Here is a 21,618-nt window from a genome sequence, read left to right as displayed (position 1 = left end):
TGTTTCTGTTATGGAGCGTGTGCTCAGAGAAAACAAAGGACCCAGATTTATCTCCCTTAGAGTTACAAGCCTTTGAACCTCCTTGGATGAACATTCTATATTAAAAACCCAAAGCCTCTGTTTTCTAGGTTGAACATAAATCCAAACTCCAGCAGACATCTCGTAAGAGAAACAGAGGCAGGCTAAGTGAAGAAAGATGTGGCAGTATTTGCTTTAAATGCCACCAAAGTTTACTGAAATATTTTGACTGTGTGAATCCATGGATGTTTCCAATTGGACTTCCTGGACTTTGCTGGAGAAGGTAAGACATTTTGGGAGGGTTACTATTACTGAGACCTGAGACTTAACTCGTTTTAGGTACAAAGCTAGAGCTTTTTAATACATAATTTTAATAATCTTCTTAACAATACTTTCAGGTCAATGTGGTTAACAGCCTCAGCAAAGTACATAGAGTGATTTCCAGAAGGTTTCCACTTAGAGCAGGGTGGATCCAGGGTGAAGGCCAGGAGAAGCTGTTTTGAAATCTGTGGATTTTCTTCGATGCTGCCTGCCTGTGTTAGAGGTTCCCAATCCTAGCTCCACTGCAGAATCATCACTTGTAGAGCTTTCAAAGCACAGTGGCAGGGCTCCACCCGACTCACTCAATGCTGATGTTTCGGATGGGGTCTGAGCATGTATAAACCCTAAAAGTCACATGGATGGTGATTCTTTGCATACTCAGGGTTGAAAATCACTAATCAAGGGATGAATTTAAATTATGAAAAGTAGATTCGGCTAGAAAGAGTAAATATCAGTTACCTTTTTAAGACCTAGGCTGAAGAGAAATTACGAGAGTATCGACTTTTACACCGTCCGAAGCAATGCTTCTCAAACATGACAGGGTACCTGCTGCCCTGATGATTTTGATAAAAGGCAGATTCTGACTCAGCAGGTCTGGAGTGAGGCCTGTTTCTGAATTTCTAACAGTTTCTTAGGTACTGCTGATAACTGCTGGTCTGCAAAACACATTTTGAGTAACAAGGACCTGGGGACCAGAATCCAAGTCGAGGTTGCAAGTTTCTATGGCGTGACCAAGAGATGACGTTTACATGTTAACATTGCTTCCCGGAGCCCTGACTGTGGGCACTGTCACTGTTAAAGGCAGAGTTTTGGTGACCGTGCCTGTTCATCCCCCGTCATCTGTTCTCCCCTCTGCTCTGCATGGCCTTGCCAGGTTGCTGAGGAGGCCAGCAGTTGTGCTGTGACAGATATGTGGGTGTCAGTCATGTTTAATAGCCTCAGTTTAAAACCTGTTTCATTCAAATGAAGCTCAGAGTGTACTCCTCTCTTCCCCCAGGTATTACTGGTCTTTGTTTAGAAAGGAAAGATGACTGGCCCTGTAGCGGGTCTGTGGCAACTGTCCCTAAGGAAGAGAGTCGCCCTCGCCACCTCACTCACCAGGCTGTCTTTAAAATTACAATCGGTGTGACTTCATTCTGATGATCATTACTATCTGGACCTCTTTCAGACAAAAGAGCCTAATTAAAAAAACGGTGTTAGTTCTGAATTTTGTGGCAGAGGGGTAGAAATTCACACTGAAGGCTTAAAAATTTGATCAAATAACACTAAGGAATTTCCAGACTGAAATAAGAAAATAGTGATCTGAAGCGGGAAACTTTTCTCAAGCCACTGTAATAAGCATGTAAACCTACCACAAGCAAAACAGTGATTTAAAAAATAATTTCAATAAAATTATTTGTACCTATATATTTTAAGATACTCACTGCTATGCTGCCTTCAGGGAGTTTGGCTGGTTGATCTTTATAAGGCATCTTCTTAACTTCAAAGGACACCAGGGATGCAAGAGAATAGGGATCATTTTTCCTCTGAAATTAAAAATATTTAGTTAAGTATAGTCCATGTAAAGCTTTTAAACGTTATATTGGCAGCCAACCAGTTGTTTTTCATGTTTTCCTCTTCCAAAGCAAAATTTCCTGCTTCCTTCTCTCTTCCTTTTCTCTCTTTACTTTTTCCCCATCCATCTATCCATTCATGATCCATTCACCATCTCCCCGTCCATCTTCCATCCATCATCCACCCATCATCCACCCATCATCCACCCATCATCCACCCATCCATCACCCATTCACTATCCATCCAACCAACCATTCATCTTCTTATTTCTAAAGATAATTCATCTTATGAACAAAAGGCTTGGCATAATAAGATTAAAATAAAAACAGAAAAGCAGAGTTCCTAAAAGGAGTAAGCACAAGTGCCATTAGTGAAGAACATAACAGGGAGACATCGTGGGTTACAAATTCTTGTTATCTGAGAGAAGGAAATATTTTAGGAGAGAGACTGCTGCTAAGTTACAAAGAAATTAATCACATTTCATCGTATACAGAAGACCCAGAACAGATCTCTCAGTCATGGCACTATTAGGATTTGGGGTTGGTTAAGGAACTGTCCTGGGCATCGTAGGATGTCTAACAGCATCCATGGCATCTACCCGCTACATGCCAGTAGCACCCCTCACCCAGTTGTAACAATTGAAAATGTCTCTAATTACTGCCAATGTCCCCTGGGGAGCAAAATCCCCCTGGTTAAGAACCACCGACCTAGAGGCATACAGTGTTCTTGACGGAACTTTTCAGCAAGTTCTTTTTGTTTAATTGGTTCTCATATTAACTGTTGATTAAGGTCAAGGGAAAGTATTTAAGAGTAACTCAAGGAAAACCGTTCTGAGAACTTAAGCTCCCGTGGTTCTCCTCCATTTAGCCTGAGACAGTGATGAGAGCTAGCCAGGCGTGGGCTGTAGCTGGCTCATAATGGCGCTGGAGAGCAGAACGTTAAAATTTCAAGAATTTTGAGTACCTGTTGTTAAATAGAGCCATTATTAAAACAAGTTATATATACATAAACGTTAGTAAATTATATTTTTAAAAAGGTAATAAACACTCTAAACTCAGTACTTAGTAATAATTTTATTGCATTTTACTATTATCTATGCTCTTGATATTATTTAAGTCTATTGTATCTGTAGGGGAAATACTGTATGATGGTGTGCTGCTCTGCATCTCTTCCCAACTCCATGTTCAGTGATGTCATGTTGGCAGCTTGAAATTGACCATGGCGGGAACAGTTAAACCATGGGAATCAGCAAATGTTATATTTCAGAGTTTTTTTCCCTCCAGAAAGTGGTTTATTAAACATTTACTAGCACTTCCCCATCTATAATCCAATGTTGAGTTTCTTGAGCCCAATCCAACAGGTTGCATTGTAATAATTTAAATATTTTTACAAATTTTTTTTTCCCCTGTGGTTCAATTTTTTCTCCTTTCAATAAACCCCATTTCTTCTGCGTGATGAGGACAGGCTAGAGTATGCAAAACTTTTATATATACTTAAAGTCACTATTTCTTTGGCTTTTTTGTTTTTTCTGTCCTGACATAGGGTAAGCAACTTTGTTCATTTGGAAAAATTCATTTTTGGTCGTTATTCTTCCTATGTTCTCTTGTCTCCTGGCATTTCCATTTTAACTGAAAGCTGGATTTTTGTTTGTGTGAGAAGTGTTTTTTAAAATGTGGAAATCTTGGCTCATAAAATCTTGTGTGTACTTGGTGATTTAAATCTACTTTCCTTAATACCATGGCTGATAGACTCAGAGGAGACATGACAAATTCTGGTAATGAGATTCTGTGCATAAGGGTTATAAAACATATTCAAATGTGTGTCCAGGCTCCCAAACCTTCAAAGAACAAGTTTTCTTTAGTCTCCAAGTTCAATAAAAAAAACACTGATAGAAAATAATTCCCTTGCTCTTGAAGTCATATCTTTGCGAAACAAATCATGAGTGAACTCTATCTCCAAATCAACTCTAGATGTAAAGTTTTTGTCCTACATGATATTCTGCATTTATGAACATGGAAATTTCTTAATGAATAACAAATGAACGTAATTACAAAGTAGAAATAGAGTCACAGATGTAGAAAACAAACTATGGTTACCAGGGAGTAAAGGAGTGGGGGAAGGATAAATTGGGAGATTGGGATTGACATATACACACTACTATATATAAAATAGATAACTAATAAGGACCTACTGTATAGCACAGGGAACTCTACTCAATATTCTGTAATGACATATATGGGAAAAGAATCTTAAAGAGTGAATATATGCATATGTATAACCGATTCACTTTGCTGTATACCCAAAACTAACACAACATTGTAAATCAGCTATACTCCAATAAAAATTTAAAAAAGAGAGAGAGATGGGATTTGAAGTCTAGAATGTGGAGAAACATGTTTCTCTGAGGGGATTTTCTCTCACCTTCCTTTAATCCCTCTACCCTTGGCCATTTTGACTCTTCCTCACATTTTCCATTCATCACCCATCTTTACCGTCATTTCCCTTGGTTCACAAAACATTGTGCTTTGCTGAACCTCAGAAACACCTGGGATCAGGTTCACAGATCGTAATGCAGTAAGTCTGGGATGAAACTATAGTTGCCCTATATTGTTTGGAATTTCCACATTGTTGTTTAGCTTTTTATCTTTCTTGATTACTTTCTTCCCCGACAAGATTACCCAAAACTGGAAGGTGTAGAGCATGGAATATAATAAGGCTTATACCTTCCATAGCACCTGGAACAGTATGCCCGGAAGGGCTTCATCAATCCTGCTTGACTGACAGCATGAATGGATGGTGAATGAACACATCAGATGGCTGGGTTATCCAATAACCCTCCTCTCCCATATCCACCCATTTGATAGCACCTTATAAAAGGTTTAATTCTGTCAATTATTGAATTGGACCTCCTACCCCATCAGTGAGATTAGGAAGTTCAGGAAGTTGTAAGAGAAGGTAGTGACATAAAATGAGGCTGCCGATCATGATAAGGGGCTATGGACACACTCTCACCTCCGTTACCTAATTCAGCAATGCAAATGGACACAGTCTGGGACCTGAACAAATCTGGTGGTAGGCAAATAGACTGTAAATAATACAACTCATAGATTGATCTGTTCTTTATTTTAAATTATTCTCCAAAAGCAATGTTTCTTCTACCCTTTTCAGTAGAAAAATGCATTTTTTTTTCATTTTTCTAAGATGCTCTGAAGCTCCACGGAATGGGAAATATGAGCTATTAGGCTCTGATCTAGGTCAGCATCAAAGATACACGAGTACTGTGTCTGTAAGTCAAAAACCTGGTACAGGTAAGCGTTTAATTCATGACAAACAATCATGAGCACAGTCCTTTTATTGATTCCGTGTTCAAAGTTGAATGCTTTCAGCAGTGCTCTTTACGTAACGATGATATTATTCTTATGTTAAAGAATCATCTCTTCTTCTGCGTGGCAATCGACTGCTGTAATAGCCATCACTGCCATGTTGTAGGCAATTTAGGATTAAAAAAGCAGCTGGAGTTAATATCCCTTGACAATATCTTGAACCCTCCACATGCCCCAGCCAGCTATTAACCCTCAGGAAATGCCCTATCCCTCCGTCATTGCCGCATCATTTGAACTGTGGTTTGCAGCTCACCACCTGCCTCTGTTACGTACTAGTGCACAAAGATTGGCTTATGGTCATGGTACTCATAAAAATTACAGAGCTGGGAACAAATAAGTGGAGAGTGAGGCTTTTAAGTTGGTTAAAGACCTAGTGAGCGTGGCTGGGACCATGAAGAGCTCCCCCGCTGCTTAATTCCTTCTCAAGAATTATTTTTAAACCACACATCCATTTTATAAAGCCTACGTTTAAATACTCAATACCTCCCAGAAACAAAGCCTTGTGGGACAACAAAACTTAAACAATTACTGGTCAAACTTTAAGCTGTTAAAGAGGTTGCTCTTTCAAGCAACAATCACAGCACAGATCATCGTTTAGAATTAAAGACCAGTATGCATGTTTACCATGTGGGCAAAACCAAACATAACGCCGCAAATCATGTCAGCCGAGAATCATAAACTTTCTCTCCCGGATTAGGAAGGCAGAAAATGTTTGCCTCCTGCTGGGTTGTGTGACAAAACGATTAAAGACTTCCAGGATGTAGTATATTCTTTGAGCGGCAGGCCGGCGGCAGTGTGCAGTAATGCTCTCCTCTTTGGCCATCAGCTTCTGAGACTGGTATAAGCAGAAACAGTGGAAGTACAGAAGTTTGGGCTATGGCTGTGGGTAAACATGAAGTGACGTGTGCCAGTCTCTCCTGAATCTTTGGAAGTGTCACTTTGCTCTGGTAGAACCTCAGAATGTCCCTGCAGGTTGTTCTGGTCTGACTCTACTTGTGCTAAATAGTTATCGTTTAGAAAATCCTAATGGGAAGCAGCCGCATAGCACAGGGAGATCAGCTCTGTGCTTTGTGACCACCTAGATGGGTGGGATAGGGAGGGTGGGAGGGAAATGCAAGAGGGAGGGGATATGGGGATATATGTATACATATAGCTGATTCACTTTGTTATACAGCAGAAACTAACACAACGTTGTAAAGCAGTTATACTCCAATAAAGATGTTAAAAAAAAGAAAATCCCTCAATTGCTATTGACTTCTTCCATATCCAATGGGTCTTCAACAGGTAGATGAAGATGCAATTTTCTTTTCTGTCTTTTTTTTTTTACTTCTACATGGTGAAAGTGCTTTATTTTTTTAAACTTTTTAAAAGATTTATTTTATTGAAGTATAGTTGATTTACAATGTTGTGTTAATTTCTGCAAATTGATTGCAGAGCAAAGTGATTCAGTTACACATATATATGCATTCTTTTTCATATTCTTTTCCATTACAGTTTATTACAGGATATTGGATATAGTTCCCTGTGCTATACAGTAGGACCTTGTTTTTATCCATTCTATATATGATAGCTTGCATCTGCTAACCACAAACTCCCAATCCATCCCTCCTCCACCCCCCCTTCCCCCTTGGCAACCACAACTCTGTTCTCTATGTCTGTGGTTCTGTTTCTGTTTCATAGATAGGTTCATTTGTGTCATATTTTAGATTCCACATATAAATGATATCATATGGTATTTGTCTTTCTTAAAGGTGCAATTTTCACTCCCTAGGTCTTCTATTGGAACAGTATGTTATGCACAGAACGGACGTATGTCTTCTAAAATAGTCATTTCCCCCGTGACTGTAATGTCATAATGATTTTAGTCCTGCTTCATTGAAAAGCTGTGCTTCCTTATTTCAGTAGGATGTGATGCCCAAAGTAATAGGAGGCGTGGATGGTTATCATTTAGACTTTGTGGGCTTGGGAATTCATTAGAACTCATCTCCCCCAACTCTTAGAGAAAAAGTAACAGCCAAAAAGCAGAATGGCAATGAGCAAATTGATGGCATGCAAGTGGTACCTGAAGCAGTGCCTGGCCCATAGTTGGCAGTTGGTACTTCATAAATATTTATTGAGTGAATGAATAAATCATGGTTTAACAACAACAGCAAAAAGAAATTGTGCACTGCCCTTCTCCTTAGGTCAGTTGTTCAAAGCCAGGAATGATTTTGCCCCCAGGGGACACTGGCGGTGTCTGGAGACATTTTTGGTTGTCACAGCTGAGGTGAGAGTTGTTACTGGCATCTAGTGGGCAGGGGCCAGGAATGCTGCTAAGCGTCCTATCATGCACAGGACCACCCCACAACAAAGAATTCTCTGAACTGGAATATTAATAGGGCTGAGGTTGAAGAATCCTGCCTTAGGTTAAAAAAAAAAAAGGAATGCTTCACAAAAACCTTTTTAAAAATACCTTTAATTTTCCTCCTGTTTATTTTAGAAACAAAATTATATAAGATTTGTGAGACTACCGCAAGTATTCTGACTCAGAAAACGTGAGAATCTAGAGCTACAAAATTCTGTATTATTAGCTAGACTCAGAAGGATTTTATCATTGGATTTTCTATGGTACAATGAGCCAAATGAGTTTTCTGGTAGTTAAAATATGGGCAAGAATGCATAGACTTGAGGAGTTTTAATTTAGCTTTTCTCCCCCAAATCCTCCCCAAACAAGGTCACAACACAGCATTCTCATTTAAATAAATAGCAATTTCCACATGGAAAAATTCACCTGCTTAGTATAAAGGAGATTTTAAACCTTTAAAATACACACAATCAATATAATCATCCTGAGAAGTATGGGATGCCACAGTCCAGACAAGGCAAAGGAGTGAGAAATCTACAAATCAACATGCCTGGAACTTTACTGAGAAGCTGTTCTGGCTGAAGCCCAGGCTGTGGTATCACCAGACAAGAAGAACTTTCTAGGACACTATCTCTTCCCCTGCTAAACTATTTATATTTGAATTTTTCTGGGCATATGGCTTGAATTATGTTCTTGTACTCACCATCATTTCATTAACTACTATTTACCGAGGAACTACTAGATAGTGTTGAGTCAAACAGATTTGTTCAAATCTCAGTTACTAAGAGAAAAACAAATACAGTATGCTAACACATATATACGGAATCTAAGGAAAAAAAAAAAAGGCCATGAAGAACCTAGTGGCAAGACGGGAATAAAGACACAGACCTACTAGAGAATGGACTTGAGGATATGGGGAGGGGGTGGGGTGAGATGTGACAGGGTGAGAGAGTGTCATGGACATATATACACTACCAAATGTAAAATAGATAGCTAGTGGGAAGCAGCCGCATAGCACAGGGAGATCAGCTCGGTGCTTTGTGACCACCTAGAGGGGTGGGATGGGGAGGGTGGGAGGGAGGGAGATGCAAGAGGGAAGAGAAATGGGAACATATTGTATATGTATAACTGATTCACTTTGTTATAAAGCAGAAGCTAACACACCATTGTAAGGCAATTATACTTCAATAAAGATGTTTAAAAAAAAAATCTCAGTTACTGTCTGACAGTCTTAGGGACTGAGGATATTTAAATTGTGTTCACCTAACATATCACACACACACACACACACACACACACACACACACACACAATGGAATATCATTCAGCCATAAAAAAGAAAGAAATCTTGCTTTTTGCAACACCATGGATGGACCTTGAGAGCATTATGCTAAGTGAGATAAGTCAAACAGAGAAAGAAAAATAGGGTATGAACCCACTTATGCTTGGGATCTAAAAAAAGCCATATTCATAGAAATAGAGAACTGATGGTTACCAGGGGTTGTATGTGGGGGGAGAAGTGGATACATGATGTTAAAGGAACAAACTTGCAACTAGTACATCAGTAAGTCCTGGAGACCTAACGTACAACATAGTGATTATAGTCAACAATACTATAGTATAAACTTCAAAGTTGTTAAGAGCCCAGATCTTAAAAGTTCTCAACACACACACACACACAAAGGTAATTATGTGAGGGGATAGAGGTATTAACTAACCTTATTGTGATAATCATGTCACAATATATAGTATCAAATTGTCATGTTGTACACCTTAAGCTTACATATGGTCATATGTCAATAAGATCTCAATAAACCTGGAAAAATATAAACTTCACCTGATGGGAAAGATGACCAGCTGATCTAGGCTCCATTCCTTCCAGAGAGTTCTTCAAAATTTTTTTAAAATGAAAAAATTAAATTTAAAAAAATTTGAAAATTAATCTAAAAATATAAAAAATTTTAATGGAAAAAATAGAAAATTAAAAAAGTTAAAACATCTCAAAATCCTTTTCAAAAAAGCTTCCCTCTGAGCTTTTGAGAAGAGGTTTCCTGTGAGTGGCACGTCAGAGCTGCACTGTTTCTCTTACCTGGAGAAATGTCTTGGCCCATAACCGTGACCTGACTTTTAGGACAGCACTTTCTCCTCCTCCTAGTTGTCCCACTGCACAGGAGATTTGTAAGCACTCGATATTTGTACAATTCTGCAAAAAACAACAGCAGTGGTGATGAACCAGTGTCTTTAAATTGTGGTGGAGAATCAACACCAAAGTCAGTTTATTTACATTTTGTTTCCTCAGAAGTCATCCCTTAATCCATAAACTTTAAATAAAGAACAAGTACACCGAAATGATCAAGAAAAAACACAGTTTGGTAGGAAAGATGCATCAACATTAGTGGTAATGTAGAGCTAAAACAGAGCATAAAATACAACATAAAATTTAAGCTCTGTTCTAAGGACTTTACTTCCCACAGCAGTGACTGAATTGCTGTTTCATATTCTCAGAACTTGGGAAGATATTTCTTATAGACAATCACAACACCTGACCCTGGACTAAGTAAATCCTGAAACAGCTTCGGAGGAAGGTCCATGAGTCCATTATCTCAGAGAACCAATGATATTAAGCCATTGACAGGTATTTGTTCCATAACATTATTCTATCTAAAGTTACTTCCTGGTTATAAGGCAGAATCTCCTGCAAGTTCCATCCATTAAGCTGTATTTATTTACTTATTTATTCATAATTTTTATTGGAATATAGTTGATTTACAATGTTGTGTTAGTTTCAGGTGTACAGCAAAGTGAATCAGCTATATACATACATATATCCACTCTGTTTTACTTTCTTTTCCCATATAGGTCACTGCAGAGTATTGAGTAGAGTTCCCTGTGCTATACAGTAGGTTATTATTAGTTATCTATTTTTTATATAGTAGTGTGTATATGTCAGTCCCAATCTCCCAGTTTATCCCTCACCCACCTCTTTCCCCCCTAGTAACCATAAGTTTGTTTTCTACATCTGTGACTCTAGTTCTCTTTTGTAAATAAGTTCATTTGTACCATTTTTTTAGATTCCACGTACATTAAGCTGTTTTTAAACTGGTCTGTAGGGTTGCCTAACTTATAATGGGTAACTTTTAATATATGAAATGCATATTCCTAGAAAGTGTTCATTATGATGACATTCTATCGCATTGTATTTTTCTGATTGGATCCCAATATGTAAATCAGTGGACACCTCACAATTCATTTTCTGTGTGCCCATGGATAGGATGATACTTCTCGAATTGTACCCCCTCACTGATCTGAATTTATCTTGTGGATTGTGCTTTATTCATTTTCCACCTCTCAAGCACTGATGCTCAATAAGCATCAGTTTATTGGATATTATGTGAAGTAGTGGACTGAGGCATCTCACTTTAATGACATTGATAAACCACAGAGTAACCTGAGGAATGTACTATTGATACAATTAAAAACTGTTTTTGGACTTCCCTGGTGGTCCAGTGGTTAAGACTCTGCCCTTCCACTGCAAGGGGCACAGGTTTGATCCCTGGTCAGGGAAGTTTCCGCATGCGGTGCAGCCAAAAAATAAAACATAAAACATAATTCTCAACTTAAAAAAATGGTTTTAAAAAAAAGAAAAACCTTTTCTGAGAACCTCAGAAACAAAAGCAGTCAGGATTGTGTATCTGATAAAGTCCAGTAAGGCCAGATTTCTCTAAGATGTTTCCAAATACAGGTGGGCTGGGCTGTTCTGGTTCCACTAGCTGGACACAAGAGGTTTGGGGCCTTGTGCCTTGAGCAGGAGCAGGAATCTCAAAGTTCTGCATTTCGTGCCCCTTGTGAGGACTCTCATGTTTACCTGTGCTCCGTTACTGACATGCTGTGTATATCACCAATCCCACCCTCTGGAGGCAAAAGAGGGGAGTCAGAAGGAGGTAATTCTTGTAAACTCCCTCGGATGGTGGTCCCTGTTAGCTAGCTCTGTTGGAGGATTTTTGGAGAAGGTGATGCTCAGAATGAATCTTGAAGGGCGAGGAAGAGTTACTTAGCAGTATGAGGTGATGAGGGCATGGTTCTCCTGTGTAAGACCAGGGCATGTTCAGAAGAGAGGAGAAAAGGGTATTTTGGGGGTGGGGTGGGCAGGTGGAAATGAGATAGGAATGAGGGAAAGTCTAGGTGGTAAAGAATCTTCCTATTTGCTAAGAAGTTTCAATTTGATTCAGAAGGTCCCGGGAAGCCCACGAAGCATTTTAAGCCAGGGATCTAATCATGTTTGTACTTTAGGGGATGGGTGGTAGGTGAGGAAGAATGGAGGGAGAAGAGTGGGAGGCAAGGAGGTTGATAAAGGCCAAGTGAGAAATGGCCAGAGTCCAGGTGAGAAATGTGGGGCCCTGAACTGATGCAGTGGGACTGGAGAGAGGAAGATGAATTCTAGAGAAGTTTAGGAAGTAGAATAGATCCTTGGTGACTGTTGGACTATATCCAATCAAAGGTTGGGACGAAGGAGAGAGAGGGATGGGGGAGCTCTTTTGCTTGGGAGATTGAGTGAATGGGTACTGGCTTTCCTGAGATTGGGAATGCTAGAGAAGAGGCACATTTCGGGGGGATCATGGAGACAGTTTTGCACATGTTGGGGCTGGGGTCGATCAGACATCTAGATGGACGTATACAGTCTAGAGTGTAGTCAGGAGGGGCTAAGATGGCAGAAGGCGCACCTAGGCATGACTGGAGTTAGGGTCACCCAAGAAATTTCTCTAAAAGAGCAAAATCAATGGGAGAGAAGAGGGAGGGGGCTGAGGATGGAATCCTGAGGCACAGGAGCATTTAGGGATGGGCCGAAGAGAAGTCGGTGAAAAATTCCAAGAAGGGGCAGGCCAGAAGACAGGAAGAGAACCAGAAGAGAATGTTTTGGGGATGGCAAGAGATGAGATGATTTCAAGAAGTGGTCAAGAGTATCATATGCTGAGGAGGGTCAGAAAGATAAGGTTTCTGCATGCTGAGTAGTGAAAGGGGGGAAAAGAAAGCTTGGAGAGGAGGAGATGGGATGAAAAGTACAAAAGCAGTGGGGACCCAAGATGAGAAAGGCAAGGATATTCCTAGGCGGACGAGAAATTATAGTTCCATGTTAACAGATACAGATTTTTTCTATGCAAATTGGAAATTATGATCCCAACACAGGATGCTGGCATTTTGCACTTTCAAATTCCTAATCAGAAATGGGATTCAGTAAGTTGTTTTTAACTAAACAAAAACTGTAGGAGGTCTTATTTAGCTTTTGATTTTAAAATAAACTTTGCATAATCACTCTCTATCCAGAACTATTTGACTTGAGGACATGGGAAGGTGGATGATTTGCAATTTTTGAACCAATAAGAGAGAAAGGGAATAAAACATGAGTTATCAAAATCAGATATGGAAATAAAGGATCGCCTTGCTCTCATCTGTAAATAATACGTTTCTACGATATTCAGAAGTTAAAAATCGTTTTGCATTAAAAAGCTTTAATGAGACAGAATAGGAGGGAAAAAATCTGACCTTACAACAGAAGTGAATATAATATTCAAAGGAATTTTAGTTATTGAATTCCATTGCCTCAGCGTATGCATGAGAAATCCACCAAAGTGGAAAATGGAAAATATATTTAAATCTTGATTTTCCAAATTATTGGTTCCCATAGGTTTGGACATTGGTTCGCCAGAGGGCTTTCTCATTGGCACTGAGTATGAGAATTCTATAGCTGTCAGTCATTGTTTTCTTTTTATAAAAAAATCAAGAAAAATAGGGAGAGGACTCAAATCAATAAAATTAGAAATGAAAAAGGAGAAGTTACAACAGACACCACAGAAATACAAAGCATCCTAAGAGACTACTACAAGCAACTCTATGCCAATAAAATGGACAACCTGGAAGAAATGGACAAATACTTAGAAAGGGATAACCTTCCAAGACTGAACCAGGAAGAAATAGAAAATATGAACAGACCAATCACAAGTAATGAAATTGAAACTGTGATTAAAAATCTTCCAACAAACAAAAGTCCAGGACCAGATGGCTTCACAGGTGAATTCTATCAAACATTTAGAGAAGAGCTTACATCCATCCTTCTCAAACTCTTCCAAAAAATTGCAGAGGAAGGAACACTCCCAAACTCATTCTATGAGGCCACCATCACCCTGATACCAAAACCAAAGATACTACAAAAAAAAAGAAAATTACAGACCAATATCACTGATGAATATAGATGCAAAAATCCTCAACAAAATACTAGCAAACAGAATCCAACAACACATTAAAAGGATCGTACACCAAGATCAAGTGGGATTTATCCCAGGGATGCAAGGATTCTTCAGTATACGCAAATCAATCAATGTGATACACCATATTAACAAATTGAAGAATAAAAACCATATGATCATCTCAATAGATGCAGAAAAAGCTTTTGACAAAATTCAACACCCATTTATGATAAAAATTCTCCAGAAAGTGAGCATAGAGGGAACCTACCTCAACATAATAAAGGTCATATATGACAAACCCACAGCAAACTTCATTCTCAATGGTGAAAAACTGAAAGCATTTCCTCTAAGATCAGGAACAAGACAAGGATTTCCACTCTCACCACTATTATTCAACATAGTTTTGGAAGTCCCAGCCATGGCAATCAGAGAAGAAAAAGAAATAAAAGGAATCCAAATTGGAAAAGAAGAAGTAAAACTGTCACTGTTTGCAGATGATATGATACTATACATAGAGAATCCTAAAGATGCCACCAGAAAACTACTAGAGCTAATCAATGAATTTGGTAAAGTTGCAGGATACAAAATTAATGCACAGAAATCTCTTGCATTCCTATACACTAATGATGAAAAATCTGCAAGAGAGATTAAGGAAACACTCCCATTTACCATTGCAACAAAAAGAATATAATACCTAGGAATAAACTACCTAGGGAGACAAAAGACCTGTATGCAGAAAACTATAAGACACTGAAGAAAGAAATTAAAGATGATACAAACAGATGGAGAGATATACCATGTTCTTGGATTAGAAGAATCAACATTGTGAAAATGACTATACTACCCAAAGCAATCTACAGATTCAATGCAATCCCTATCAAATTACCAATGGCATTTTTTACGGAACTAGAACAAAAAATCTTAAAATTTGTATGGAGACACAAAAGACCCCGAATAGCCAAAGCAGTCTTGAGGGAAAAAAACAGAGCTGGAGGAATCAGCCTCCCTGACTTCAGACTATACTACAAAGCTACAGTAATCAAGACAATATGGTACTGGCAGAAAAACAGAAATATAGATCAATGGAACAGGCTAGAAAGCCCAGAGATAAACCCACGCACCTATGGTCAACTAATCTATGACAAAGGAGGCAAGGATATACAGTGGAGAAAAGACAGTCTCTTCAATAAGTGGTGCTGGGAAAACTGGACAGCTACATGTAAAAGAATGAAATTAGAACACTCCCTAACACCATACACAAAAATAAACTCAAAATGGATTAGAGACCTAAATGTAAGACTGGACACTATAAAACTCTTAGAGGAAAACATAGGAAGAACACTCTTTGACATAAATCACAGCAAGATCTTTTTTGATCCACCTTCTAGAGTAATGGAAATAAAAACAAACGAATGGGACCTAATGAAACTTAAAAGCTTTTGCAAAGCAGAGGAAACTGCAAACAAGACAAAAAGACAACCCTCAGAATGGGAGAAAATATTTGCAAACGAATCAACAGACAAAGGATTAATCTCCAAAATATATAAACAGCTCATGCAGCTCCATATCAAAAAAACAAACAACCCAATCCAAAAATGGGCAGAAGACCTATATAGACATTTCTCCAAAGAAGACATACAGATGGCCAAGAAGCACATGAAAAGCTGCTCAACATCACTAATTATTAGACAAATGCAAGTCAAAACTACAATGAGGTATCACCTTACACCAGTTAGAAGGGGCATCATCAGAAAATCTACAAACAACAAATGCTGGAGAGGGTGTGGAGAAAAGGGAACCCTCTTGCACTGTTGGTGGGAATGTAAATTGATACAGCCACTATGGAGAACAGTATGGAGGTTCCTTAAAAAACTAAGAATAGAATTAACACCTGACCCAGCAATCTCACTACTGGGCATACCCAGAGAAAACCATAATTCAAAAAGACACATGCACCCCAATGTTCATTGCCGCACTATTCACAATAGCCTGGTCATGGAAGCAACCTAAATGCCCATCAACAGACGAATGGATAAAGAAGATGTGGTACATATATACAATGGAATATTACTCAGCCATAAAAAGGAACGAAAGTGGGTAATTTGTAGAGACATGGATGAATCTAGAGACTGTCATACAGAGTGAAGTAAGTCAGAAAGAGAAAAACAAATATCGTATAATAACGCATACATGTGGAACCTAGAAAAATGGTACAGATGAACCAGTTTGCAGGGTAGAAATTGAGACACAGATGTAGAGAACAAACGTATGGACACCAAAGGGGGAAAACCGCAGTGGGGTGGGGATGGTGGTGTGCTGAATTGGGCGATTGGGATTGACATGTATACACTAATATGTATAAAATAGATAACTAATAAGAACCTGCAGTATAAAAAAAAATAAAATTCAAAAAAAAATGAATTGAGGTATAATTGACATGGAACATGATTAGTTTCAGGTATACAGCGAAATGATTCAATATTTGTACATATTGTGAAATGAGCACTACAGTAAGTCTACTTAACACCCATCACCACGCATAGTTACATAATTTTCTTGTGATGAGCACTTTTAAGCTCTACTCTCTCAGCAACTTTCAAATATGCAGGACGGTATTATTAATTGTAGTCACCATGCAGTATGGTATTATTAATTGTAGTCACCATGCTGTACATTACAACCTTATAACTTAAATCATTGTTTTCTGTTCTATCATTCTTCCTGGAAACTTTTTAAAAATAATAATATTAGTTTTATTAACTTATCCTAAACTGCGTAGTATATAGATTCCCTACTCTTATGTTTTGAAAAATATTACAGTGCCATAAAAATTTACAGGACCTTGAGTCGTATCTGCCAACTGCCATAGCTTTTTGCCATGTAATTGCAGGTACTTCTATCAATATTATAATAAATGTTCCTCTCTTGATTTAAGTTTAACTGATTATGTTAGACTTGCTCCTTGCACTTTGTGGCCATTTCCGTGTTTGAAACATTTTGTATGGTCAAGATGAAATAAATACATGTCAGAGCATGTTCAAGACATACATTTTCACTAATTAAATTTTTATTGTCTTTTCAGTGGGATCTGGGGAAGCAAACTAGGCAAATACATGTGTTCAGTCTGTCATCCTGACTTGAAAAATTCTGTTTTATACTGCTGTTTTTCTATATATTTGGTTACTTTTTGCCCTACCCATCCCCATGTGTCTCTACTTGTGAAGTGCTGGGAGATTATGTAGGTTTTATTATCATTTGTTACAGTGATCAAAGATTCTTGAGACAGTACACTCATTATATGTCAGGGCTGGCATAAATTTTTTAAAAAGACATATATTAAAAAAGACCACAATATTTTAACCTTTTTTACACATACAACCAATGGCATTAACATTCACATTGGAATGAGTGGGAAAACTGAATCGAAAATGCTGAGTCATGGGATTTCCCTCTCAGTCCACTGGTTAAGACTCAGTACTTCCACTGCAGGGGGCAGGGGGTTGATCCCTGGTCCAGGAACTAAGATAAAATCGTGCATGACACGCAGCATGGCCAAAGAAACAAACAAAAAAAAAGCTGAGTCATGAATGCTGTCCACAGTTTTACGAAAGGCTGACTAAGCTCAGGCTAGATCCACTACAGACCCCACTGCTTTGGGCCCAGGAAATCTGCAAATACCATTCTCAGTTCTTCCACTGGAGCAGAGAATTGTGAGATTCAGGAATGGAGTGTGACACCCCAAGGACCCACTGCATGGGCAGTGTTCCAGGCTCACTTCAAACTCTCACCAGTTCAGTGTCTGGGGACCGGCTGACGACTGAATCTGTGTCTTCTTGAAATGCATGAAAGGTCACCTTTTATGTTTTCACTGTTATTTCTCTCATGTGGCCCCCAGAGCAGGTTCAGAAGAGTGAAAAGGTTATATAGCAAAAAAAAAAAAAAGAAAAAGTAGTTGCTTTCACATCTACAATACGTACTGCCAAAAACTGGGGCATATCTGAGCCTGGGAGGGGACTGAAAAGCAGTACTTGAAGTTAAAACCACGTGCATTTGGGAGTTCTGTCCAGTCCAAAATCTGCGCGCTGAGACAACTCACCAGGATCTTTGCGGGGCTCTGTCTGTGAGGCTCCAGCGCAGGCACATCTCTCTTCCTGACCAGATGAGGGATGGTGGAGTTCCTCAAAAAGGCGCTCAGCTCGGGGGTGTCTTCGGGGGGGCCAGCGGGCTGCAAAGAGCGAGCCAGAAACCGCACATCAGGTGCATGAGCACTCGGTACCTTTTCGTTAGCCTTGAGTGCTAGGCAATTTCTTTTTTCTTGACTATGATTCACCTGAGAATTCAGACCCGTTCTCATTGACCAGCAGCATACCCATCAGCAAGATGAACCACACTGGCGGCAAACAAGCCTTTCCATTCTCCAATCATAGGAATTCCTGAAGCCCGGGGAAGGCACTCCTGGAAAGTTTATCTTTGTAAGCATAAGATTTTAAGCAGAAGTGATTTCCCCGTAAGGGCAGAGAAGGTGGAAGTGACTTTCTAAGCGTGAGCTGTCATTTCCCCATTACTTTGCTCTCATTGTCGATCAGGGAACCGAGGAACATTCTGTGTGGTGAGATGCATCCTGAGGTGGCAGAAAAGTGAGGTGCTGATGGTGGGGAAACAGCCAGATGTGGTCAAGGACTTGGGCGTGTCTGAGCCCCAAACCCTGTAGCTGTTAAGCACTGCTCCCTCAGGAGAGAACTGTATTGTAATGAAAATGACTCTTCCCTAGCACACCACGTGAGCACTGTGCCGTGATGGAGCTTGTTTTCAGCCCTGAGTTTGTTTTTCAGGTGTTCCTGAACTTACGATGTTATCTCAGGCTCCGTGCTGGCCATATCTGATCACCAAATAAATATTTTGAGAATTCCAATAAATCACACATAGTATCCCATTAAAATTCTTTATCTTAGACCGACTGAATATAAAACCTAATTTTTTGCTCCCCACTACCCGTCCCTGACAGCACATCTTCTTTTACCCAGTCTTTTTTTTGTAGTCACAGGAAGAATCCTAGTATGCTCATCTCCGTGCAATGAAAAAAGATATTCCTACACTGCAGCTGAAATGATAGTGCTCAGTATGTCCCAAGAACCTAGAAGAATCTACTGGATAAACAGAAAGATGGAGTCCAGGCTTCTTGGTGTGACACAGCGCTCTATATGCTGACCTCTGCCTGCTGCTCCAGCCTCCCCTTTGCATCAAGAGGCCCGGGCATCCTGCTTCCCAGCGAGCAGAACCACTCTCCGCTCCTGCCCTGCACCAGGCTGATTCCCCGAGGCCTGTCTGATGTTCCAGGTGATGGCCCTGCTCTCCATCAGCACCTATCAAGCTGTACAGTCACTGTCTGCCAAGTGGTCTGAGTTGCCCCATGAGAAAATGTCAAATGAGAAGCATAGAGTCATATATAACATCCCAACAAATATCAGAAAAAAAAAAAAAAGAGGAAGAAGACCCAGCCGGGAAAAGTCACAGGGGGGGAAATCAGATGTAGGAGACAATCCAGGAAAGTGTGATTCTACAGGAGCCTCAGGAAAAGAAAGTTGCAAAAATAGTGCCAAATGGGCTAGATTCTTTGCTATTCCTCCCATGGACAGGTTAGGGTCTAATTCCCCCCCTTAAGCCTGGGCTGGCTTCAGGGACTTGCTTGACCAAAAGAATGTAGCAGAAAAGAAAAATAAATGAAAAATAAGTGACTAAGAATGTTAAATCCTGCAGAGGAATAAAGAAAGGTTAGGACTAAAAGGATTCACTGAATTTGTCACTTAAGAAATTATGGACATATCATCCAGCAACTCCACTTCTGGATAGTTACCCGAAGAAAACAAAAACACTAACTGGAAAAGCTATCTGCACTCATGTTCACTGCAACACTATTTCCAATAGCCAAACCTGGAAGCAACCTAAGTGTCCACCAGTGGATGAATGGACAAAGAAATTGTGCTAAACATATACAACGATATGCAATGCAGTATTATTCAGCCATAAAAAAAGAAGGAAATCCTGCCATTTGTGACAACACGGATGGACCTTGAGGGCAATATGCTCAGTGAAATAAGACCCAGAAAGACCTTATGATCTTACTTACAAGTGAAATCTAAAAAAACAAAAACAAAAACAAAAAAAATCATGAAACAAACTTATTAGAGAATAGACTGGTGGTTGTGAGAGGTGAGGGTCAGTGGTGGGTGAAATGGATGAAGGGGATCAAAAAGTACAAATCTCAGTTATAAAGTAAATAAGTCCTGGGGATGTAATGTATAGCATGGTGACTATAAGTAACAATACTGTAGTGTATATCTGAAAGCTGCTAAGAGAGTACATCTTAAAAGTTCTCATCCCAAGGGAAAAAAATTTGTAAATATATAAAGTGATGGATGTTAACTAGACATCGTGATCATTTTGCAATATATACAGATATCGAATCATTATGTTGTACATCTGAATACAATAAAATGTTATATGTCAATTATATCTCAATTTAAAAAAACAAGAACAGAAGAAAAAAAGAAGTTATGGATGCCCTTTCCTGAGCAGGGAATTGGTATAGGTGGAAACTGAACCACAGAAGCTAAAGAATGAATGGGTTTAGAGAAATGGATAATTATTTGAAGAAGTACGAAATTAAATCTGTCTTATTCTCTTATTAACTAATTCCTAACGGCTAAGGGATGAGGTGCAGCTTCATCCTCCAAATAAGAAAGCACTAAAACAAAGCAAAATAAAACATGAATATTCTTAGCAGCTATTTATAACGGAGACAAAAGATAGTAACATAAAGCTTTAAGGGCATAAAGAGGATGCTGGTTTAAAAGTTATGACATTTATACAGAAGACTACTGGACAGTTTTTTTAAAATGATGTAGAGCTATGTAGTAATTTAGAAAGATATAAGATCTTAGTAAGAGGAAAAGGCCGGTTACAAAATTGCACACATAATACGATTTTTTAAAATGGCTGTTTATTTACATTGTGTATCAGAAATAGGACTATTTAGAATAGCCATCTAATTGTTAGGCAGTGGTGGAGTTTTAATGATATTAAGGAAGTTTTGCTAATTACTTTTTAGGTATGATAATGGAATTATGGATTTCTAAAGAGTGTCCTTAATTATTGGCAATATACAATGAAATGTTTATGGGTGAAATGAAAAAACAATGCATAAATAAATAGAAAATATAACAGTAAATGGGTTATGACATTACTAGAAATTAAATATTTTCTTCTTTATGTTTTTACATCTTGCCTGATATATTCCTATGATGGACATTTAGTACCTCTTAAGATGAAAACCAAAAAAATTATAATAAGAGTAAGACAGAAGTAAGGAAGTAGGGGTAGCAAGCTTGGCTAACAATGGAAGGGAAAAGAAATCCGTTCTTGGAAGAGGCTACAGAGGCAAGTTATTTGCTTATTGTTTGTTTTGAAGATGGAGGAAATTTAAGTAACTTTATAGGCTCCAAGGAAGGAGCTAGTAGAGAGGAGATTGCAGATACAGGAAACAGGGGGAACAGTCGATGCAGCAAAGTTAAATTTGGAACCGGGAGAAGAACTTTCCTCTGAAAGTGCGGGAGAGGAACTGAGGATGAGGGAGCGACGATTGGAAGGTGTATGTGTGGGCGGGAGGCGGGCGGTGAGGAGGGGTTTGGGATGGGAAATGGGTCATTTGAAGACCGTCTCGCTTTAAGGTCACCTGCTAATAGTAGTGATGTTCGGG

General features: G+C 39.0%; 1 protein-coding gene across 1 annotated transcript in view; it reads right to left on the bottom strand.

Annotated features, from left to right (window-relative positions):
- ITGA8 (integrin subunit alpha 8) overlaps nucleotides 1-21,618 on the bottom strand; it is a 182,768-nt gene that overhangs the window by 16,730 nt on the left and 144,420 nt on the right. Inside the window, exons 26-28 of the mRNA XM_036844499.1 lie at nucleotides 17,959-18,087; nucleotides 9,710-9,823; nucleotides 1,764-1,865 (exon numbers count right to left, since the gene is read on the bottom strand). Coding sequence (XP_036700394.1) covers nucleotides 1,764-1,865; nucleotides 9,710-9,823; nucleotides 17,959-18,087 — 345 coding nt within the window. The remainder of the gene's footprint in view (nucleotides 1-1,763; nucleotides 1,866-9,709; nucleotides 9,824-17,958; nucleotides 18,088-21,618) is intronic.

This window comes from Balaenoptera musculus, chromosome 2 (assembly GCF_009873245.2).
Source record: "Balaenoptera musculus isolate JJ_BM4_2016_0621 chromosome 2, mBalMus1.pri.v3, whole genome shotgun sequence".
In the NCBI taxonomy this organism is placed as follows: Eukaryota; Metazoa; Chordata; class Mammalia; order Artiodactyla; family Balaenopteridae; genus Balaenoptera; species Balaenoptera musculus.
This window is presented reverse-complemented; position numbering and strand designations above follow the sequence as displayed.